Source organism: Oncorhynchus mykiss, chromosome 5 (genome assembly GCF_013265735.2).
Source record: "Oncorhynchus mykiss isolate Arlee chromosome 5, USDA_OmykA_1.1, whole genome shotgun sequence".
NCBI classification, from domain to species: domain Eukaryota; kingdom Metazoa; phylum Chordata; class Actinopteri; order Salmoniformes; family Salmonidae; genus Oncorhynchus; species Oncorhynchus mykiss.
This window is the reverse complement of record NC_048569.1, coordinates 30,492,391-30,500,745: the sequence shown is the minus strand read 5'-3', so window position 1 is coordinate 30,500,745 and position 8,355 is coordinate 30,492,391. Positions and strand designations below refer to the sequence as shown.

Genomic DNA, 8,355 nt, shown 5'->3' with positions numbered 1-8,355 from the left:
ACTTTTTATGGATATCTTTAAGAAATGGCTTTCTTCTTGCCACTCTTCCATAAAGTCCAGATTTGTGCAATATACGACTGATTGTTGTCCTATGGACAGAGTCTCCCACCTCAGCTGTAAATCTCTGCAGTTCATCCAGAGTGATCATGGGCCTCTTGGCTGCATCTCTGATCAGTCTTCTCCTTGTATGAGCTGAAAGTTTAGAGGGACGGCCAGGTCTTGGTAGATTTGCAGTGGTCTGATACTCCTTCCATTTCAATATTATCGCTTGCACAGTGCTCCTTGGGATGTTTAAAGCTTGGGAAATCTTTTTGTATCCAAATCCGGCTTTAAACTTCTTCACAACAGTATCTCGGACCTGCCTGGTGTGTTCCTTGTTCTTCATGATGCTCTCTGCGCTTTTAACGGACCTCTGAGACTATCACAGTGCTGGTGCATTTATACGGAGACTTGATTACACACAGGTGGATTGTATTTATCATCATTAGTCATTTAGGTCAACATTGGATCATTCAGAGATCCTCACTGAACTTCTGGAGGGAGTTTGCTGCACTGAAAGTAAAGGGGCTGAATAATTTTGCACGCCCAATTTTTCAGTTTTTGATTTGTTAAAAAAGTTTGAAATATCCAATAAATGTCGTTCCACTTCATGATTGTGTCCCACTTGTTGTTGATTCTTCACAAAAAAATACAGTTTTATATCTTTATGTTTGAAGCCTGAAATGTGGCAAAAGGTCGCAAAGTTCAAGGGGGCCGAATACTTTCGCAAGGCACTGTACCTTATGGTGATGAGGAATCAGATAGAAGACTGTAAATTCTTACATTAGGGAATTATACTGTAGATGGAACATTTATCTGAAACAAGATGTTTAGGAACAGATCATGTCACCATGATCAGAACCATAGATGACCGGTCATATGGTAACAGAGTGACTGCATCAAGCAGAGCATTCCATTTGAAATGATCCTAGGGGGTTATGCATGTGAGACACACAGCACTTTGGCCGGGATTCAAAAGGCGTGTTTCAGACAAGCGGTCAAGAGCATTGTGGAGCATGCTGCAAATATCTGCTCAAGAGTTCATCAGCTTAAAAAGTCAAGTACAGTGCATTTGTCTACAATGCGTCTTTGATTGAATCCCGACCTAAGAAACTTAGTTGAGGTTCAGCTTCTATGTTCTGAGAGGATTTGTCAGTGTTAGTTTGTAAAGTAGGGATGTAACATGGATACCATGACAATAAACACTCAAGATATGAAACACATTTCACATTTGTCCAAGTCTGTTGTTCCAGATGGCCAACGAAACGACTTCTTCTTCACTGGGTAGGATATTTTCATTTTTCAAGCATATGAAAATGTCATGTAAAGTCAATTTACCAGGGGACGGTGGTAGACATGGTTGAATTGGGACAAAGGAGGCAATAGACAGGAAATGTGAAGTGCTCTGCTGTAACTGACTGACTAACTGACGTGGGGATATGGCAGAAACAGATATCTGGGAGGAAGGAAGAGGATTTAGGATAAGAGGCTGGCCCGTGACTAGGGCCTCCATGGTGGGAGGGAAAAAAGACTGGAGATAAAGAGGAGTAGAATAAAGACAAGGGGAGGAAACAAGAGCGATAGAGAAGTCGAGGGTGAGTGGTGTGTGTGTGCATGCATGTTTCCGTGCGTGTGTGTGCGTATCTGCACGAGTGTGTGTGTGTGTGTGTGAGCACATGTTCAAGTGCTTGTCTGTGTGAAAAACAGACGGCAGCTGGTGAAGGAGATTAAAGTTTCTATCTCTACTGTAACTGCCTCTTCAAACCCCCAACTGCTCAGATGCTAAAAACACCCTCCTCATCCCCCTTCCTTCCACAAGTCCTATGCCACCCCTACTTACCCCCACCCAACCCCCACCCTAAAACTCATCATAGACCACCGACCGTTCCTCTGTCTTCCCCCTCTCCTTCCGTCTGTGAGCTGACAACAGAGGTCCATTTGGAAAGTGGGCACGAGATCTTTTTTCCACTGGGTGGACAGAAAGAGACTACAGAAGCAGAATGTAGCTTTATTCAATACGTATCGCTGAAATTCAGCATTACAGAGTTATTGAAATATAAAGGCAATATTCCCGCATTATCGGAGACTTCATTTACTGTTAACAATGCAAATCTCTAGCAAGCTATCTGTAACGCTTCAGCAATAGAGATTGAATATAACCCTTATTCTTAATTTTCCTCATAGTGTACGGTCATTAAGTCAGTGTTGTTTGTTGTTTTTCTCTGCACTAATAAAGGCTTTATTCAATCCGGGTCGCGGAAATTCAGCATCACAGAGTTACAGAAATTTAAAGGCAATGTTCCCGCATTAGTGAAGATTGCATCCACGGTAAAACCTGCATATGTTTGTTCAATCGGAAATTACCTCTACATTTATATTGTGCAATCTGTAACGCTTCAGGGATACAGATTGAATAGAGACCTTAGTTAATATACTTTATTGTACATTTTCTTTGCAGATCAGAGATACAGGCCGGGATTCAATCCAATTGCACTTTGTCGACTAGGCACCTTTTAAAGGCAACATTCCCTTGTTCGCAGAGACTGCATTCAAGCTACATACAGAACCAGTAAAAACTTTCGACACACCTACTAATTCCAGGGTTCTTCTTTATTGTACGATTTTAGAATAAAAGTGAAGACATGAAAACGATTAAATAACACGTGTGTCACGCCCTGGCCTTAGTATTCTGTGTTTTCTTTATTATTTTGGTTAGGCCAGGGTGTGACATGGGTGATTTATGTGTTTTGTCTTATCTAGGGTTTTTGTAGTCTATGGAGTTGTGTTCAGTTGAGTGTTCTAGGTAAGTCTATGGTTGCCTGGAGTGGTTCTCAATCAGAGGCAGGTGTTTATCGTTGTCTCTGATTGGGAACCATATTTAGGCAGCCATATTCTTTAAGTATCTTGTTGGGTGATTGTTCCTGTCTCTGTGTTTTGCACCAGTTAGGACTGTTTCGGTTTTTCCACGTTTTCTTATTTTGTATAGTGTTCACATTTTCATCTTTCTTTAAAAATGTTTATAAATAACCACGCTGCATTTTGGTCCTCCTCTCCTTCCCAGGAAGAAAACCGTTACAATGTGGAACCATGTAGTAACCAAAAAGTGTTAAACAAATATATTTTAGATTTTAGATTCTTCAAAATAGCCACGCTTTGCCTTGATTACAGCTTTGCACAGATGTTGGCATTCTCTCAACCAGCTTCATGAGGTGGTCACTTGGAATGCATTTCAATTAACAGGTGTGCCTTGTTAAAAGATAATTTGTGGAATTGATTTCCTTAATGCGTGTGAGCCAATCAGTTGTGTTGTGACAAGTTAGGGGTGGTATACAGAAGATAGCCCTATTTGGTAAAAGACCAAGTCCTTATTATGGCAAGAACAGCTCAAATAATCAAAGACAAATGACAAGCCATCATTACTTTAAGACATGAAGGTAAGTCAATGCGGAAAATTTCAAGAACTTTGCAAGTTTCTTCAAGTGCAGTCAAAACAAACATCAAGCGCAATGATGAAACTGGCTCTCACCACATAGTTACCTCTGCTGCAGCAGATAGGTTCGTTAGAGTTACCATCCTTAGAAATTGCAGCCAAAATAAATGCTTCACAGAGGTCATGTAACAGACACATCTCAACATCAACTGCTCAGAGGAGACTGCGTGAATCACGCCTTCATGGTCGATAGCTCCTGCAAAGAAACCACTACTAAGGTGCACCAATAATAAGAAGAGACTTGCTTGGGCCAAGATACAAGAGCAATGGACATTAGACCAGTGGAAATCTGGACATTGGTCTGATGAGTCCACATTTGAGATTTTTGGTTTCAACCTCTGTGTCTTTGTGAGACGCAGAGTAAGTGAATGGATGATCTCACGTGTGGTTCCCAATGTCAAACATGGAGGAGGAGGTGTGATGCTGTAGGGGTGCTTTGCTGGTGACACTTAGTGGGACTATCATTTGTTTTTCAACAGGACAATGACCCAACACACCTCCAGGCTGTGTAAGGGCTATTTGACTAAGAAGGAGAGTGATGGAGTGCTGCATCAGATGTCCTGGCCTCCACAATGACCTGAACTCAACCCAATTGATATGGTTTGGGATGAGTTAGACCGCAGAGTGAAGGAAAAGCAGACAAGTACTCAGCATGTGTGGGAACTCCTTCAAGACTGTTGGAAAAGCAATCCAGGTGAAGCTGGTCGAGAGAATGCCAAGAGTGTGCAAAACTGTCATCAAGGCAAAGGGTGGCTACTATGAAGAATCTCAAACATAAACAAATGTATTTTAACACTTTTTTGGTTACTACATGATTCCATATGTGTTATTTCATAGTTTTGTTGTCTTCACTTTTATTCTAAAATGTAGAAAATAAATAAAAACCCTTGAATGAGTAGGTGTGTCCAAACTTTTGACTGGTACTGTATATCAGCTCAATCAGAAATTAAAAGTCAAGCCTGGTATTATCTATTGCTGATTGGATTAAATCCTGGCCTAAAACCTGCATCTCAGTGCTAGAGATGGGGGCCGTGATCGGGGGTTCCATAGCGCGGCACACAATTGGCCCAGCATTGTTCGGGTTAGGGGAGGCCGTCATTGTAAAATAAGAATGAATACATTGGCGCTCATACTGTAATAGATGTTGGATGTGCATATGTATTTCTTCTCCAGCTAATTTCTTGGATTAACAACATGTAACAAAGTGGACATACTGATATGACATACAATTCACAGCGAATTAAAATTCAGAGACATTATCATTTCACCAGTTGGTTATTTTATTTATTTTCAGCAACAACACCAAATGTATTTCTATTGTCTTTTTCGCTTGCTATCTTGGGAGATGCGTTTGAATTGTAAACAATGAAAATGATCAAATACATTTCAGAAAACTCCTGACAAGCAGTGTATGACCAGGAAAGGGCAGACTGTAGCCACCCGTCCTCATTTCTATAACAATACATGTCATCTTATAGCTTTGAGTCTCTCATATTTACATAGATACAGCCAGGTTCCAGCTCAACACAAGTGAAACCTCTTGTTTTTTTCTGTTTTTTACTTTATTTTCTTAAAGAATTATATGTACATCCTTAACCCCTAGCTGCCTGCTGCCAGGGTACACAGTTAGAATGACTTACTTAATTCATGTATCTATTCTTGATTAATTACTTAAACTGTAAATCAACTTTATAGCAGAATTTTGCAGCACAACTCTTACAAATAAAGTGTATAATACAGAGCTCAAGACATTGTCTTTCGGATAAAAATGGAAAAAAAGGAAAATAAACAAAAACATATTGCACTTAAAGCCAGGACAGCGGTGGACCTGGTTTGTGGTTAGGGGAAGGGAGAGCTTTCATCTGAGTGCAATGGGTGAAGCATCCAGCAAGATATCTAAATAAATAGGCAGACCTTTGTACAGGTGAAGCGTTTGTTTTATGAAAAGAGCAACCTCCCAACAGTATTGCTCAGTATACTTATGGAGTGCAGGTTTGAACTTAAAACGATTTAAAAAAAACAACATTTTATGTGTAAAAACAAAAATGAATAACAATAAAAATCAAGCTTGGAAGCTTAAGTGCCTTAATGTCCTGAGAATGCTGCCTCGTTGAGTCTAGGTGGCGCTACAATGAATTGCTTATCAGAACACAGTCAAGTGTTACTTCTCTTTTTTCGACGGTCTTTGGAAACAGGCAGCAAGTCTGAGTTAGAGTGGCACATCTCTGCTTTTGCAGTTTTGGTCCGTTCCGTTGTTGATATTTTTCCATCTTTCTCTCTCTCTTTTCCCTCTGTTTCTCAGTGTCTTTTGCTGTATGATTTGGATGAACGCGACAAGGTGAGACCCTGTGAGGGAATGCTGAACAGAACAGATGCTGACTGTGCTTGAGAGAGTTGTGTTTCACCGTGAACAGAAAAAAAGATGCAAAACCAGACAAAAAGCGGCTTTTCGTCCAGTCATCCAGACATTGATCCAGCTATCACGTTTCTCCTTTTTCTCGCAAGCCCGTTTAGAAATGGTCATTGTGAGACATTGAGAATCTAGGACAAAACAAACCTTTGCGTCGTACCAACAGCATTTGAACTGGCTCTAAAGGAGGAGGAGGATGGGGGGTGTAAAAAAAAAAGAAGGAAAATATCAACAAAAGCGCCAAAACAGTACCGGACTGTCTTCATGTCTGCGGAGGTTTCAGCACCCCATCCTTTCTACAGTACGTCCGGACAAACCAACGTATATCGTTATGAACCACAGACAGTGATCAATTATTAATGAGAGTGATCAGAGAAGCGTCCAGCAGTCACGACTTGACCAGCTGTCCTGACTGGGCTCTCCTCTCCATCCCTTCATCCATCCACCATCGGTCCGTCATCATGGTCATTGTGTAAACAACATCCCCCTCAATGCCACAGCCTAGCTTTCTGTCTCTCTCACACCCAAATTATAGTGGGACAGGAAGATGGCAGAAACAAAACAAAACAGCGAACGTATGAAAAAATCAACCCCCCCTGCTTTCAAGTCAATGTTTTCTCTCTTTCGTTGTTGTCTCTCACTTTCTCTCTCGATCTCTGTGTGTTTACGACGATGAGGAGGTGGACGTGGTGCTGGCCTTCTTCTGGTTGACTAAGTCCATGTAGAGTTCTGAGCGGAGGAAGCGGGGGTATGAGTCCTTCTCCATCAGGCCATATATCCTGCGCTGGGCCAGGTCGAAGCAGGAACGCGTCACATTCTGAAGGTTGTCCTTGGTGTGCTCTCGGGTGTACGAGTCCAAGTTCACCTGAGAAAGGGAAGGGAAGGAGGGAAGGGAAGAAGCAGCAGAACAGGTTAGTTTCAGTGCTACTGACAACTGGTTCCAGTTGTTGGGGCTGATTTGTGATTTGAAGTTTCCACCCAGCTCTCCAGGTTTGAAACAAAAAGGGAAAGGGGAAAAGTGAGGGAGTCTATTTGGTGTGTGTCAGGCGGCCAAAGAAAGCCAGTTTGTCTGGAATGATCTCACGTCCTCTCCAGCTCACTCGTTCCCTTGTGGGAGCACCTTCTGACAGGCATTACACATTCATCACCTAACATCTTTAGCAGGGGAACAATGCTGAGGGGGCCTGCCAAAATCACTGCTTTTTCTATTTACAGCAGGAACAAGTTCATTCATGGCCTAGTTTCTGTCAGGCAGGAGTTAGAAGCTGACATTCAAAAAAGGCTGAATCAAGACAAGTGAGGTTGGAATTAGAGAACACTATCTTAATTGAGGGGCCGCTGACTAAGTCTTTTCCAGTAAGTCAAAGTAAACAATTTGGAAAATGGAAATGGAGAGCTCATTTAGGTATAAACATTGGCTAATGGCTGGAGAGGGTAAATGACAGTTTAATGGTATTTTCCACCATCCCTTGTGGGTACGGGTCTGTGTTTGTAAGGGGATTGCTGCTCACCTCTTTACAAGACTGGATGGCGATGTATTCAGCAAATACTTTCTTGGCTTTGGACGCCATCTTGGATTGCGACTTAATCTTTTTGTAATCCTCGCATGCTAGCCAGAATTCCAGATTCTCTTCGCTGAACTCTGTGCGCAGGAAAGCTCTGAACGCTGCCAGGCCATCTGAAAGGAAGATGAAAGACAGAGGTGTGGGTTAGTGAACGTGACTGGAGAGCCATGGCAACACAGCGGCATCTCTCTCCATGTGGGAGACAACCTAAAATATCACAGTAGCCAAGTCCATTGAATCACGCTGTTAAAAAGGGGACTACTAAAGCCAGCATGCAGTCACCTCCGAGACACCTATCGAGTCACCTCCCATATGCAACAATTATCCAGCATCACCTCACTGACCCTACACTATACTCTGTTACTTTTTCCTGTCATCGACACCAGTAATTGGAATGCCTTTTTCAATGTCGTCTCTGAACAAAGAGAAGCCTTTCTTGTTCTAGGTGGGGTCAGTTTGCTTGTCAATACATTTCTGTTGATTTGGCTATTGAGATTGGTGTTTTTAATTACTTAAGGAAAAGCCATCAGCAGGGTAAGAATAGCAGGAAGCAGATTCCCACCCTGCCTGGTCGCCCACACCTTTCCGTTCACATGAACCCCCTGGGGAGATAACATTAAACTAAGAGCAAAGGGAGGAAAAGAAAGGGATTCAAGTGTTGTCTCACTAAAGTGTTGTTCCGCTAAGAGAGGGAGTTGAATGGGGATTTGAACAACCAACCCCACAGCACTCAGACCAAGGCTATGAATTATGGAAGAATATAAATACAGTAACACTACTCTGAAGCATTCTCTCTCCCTCTCTCTATCAGCCACCTAGCCTATAATCTGGTCGCTCTCCCCATACACTAA

General features: G+C 42.1%; 1 protein-coding gene across 14 annotated transcripts in view; it reads right to left on the bottom strand.

Moving 5' to 3' along the window:
• Nucleotides 1-4,785: 4,785 nt before the first annotated feature.
• Nucleotides 4,786-8,355, bottom strand: part of rgs3a (regulator of G protein signaling 3a) — a 156,155-nt gene continuing 152,585 nt past the window's right edge. For all 14 annotated transcript variants that reach the window (XM_036977265.1, XM_021602436.2, XM_021602440.2 and 11 more), the window contains 2 exons: nt 7,451-7,617; nt 4,786-6,804 (listed from right to left, as the gene is read on the bottom strand). In XM_036977265.1, coding sequence (XP_036833160.1) covers nt 6,604-6,804; nt 7,451-7,617 — 368 coding nt within the window. In that variant the 3' untranslated portion in view covers nt 4,786-6,603. The remainder of the gene's footprint in view (nt 6,805-7,450; nt 7,618-8,355) is intronic.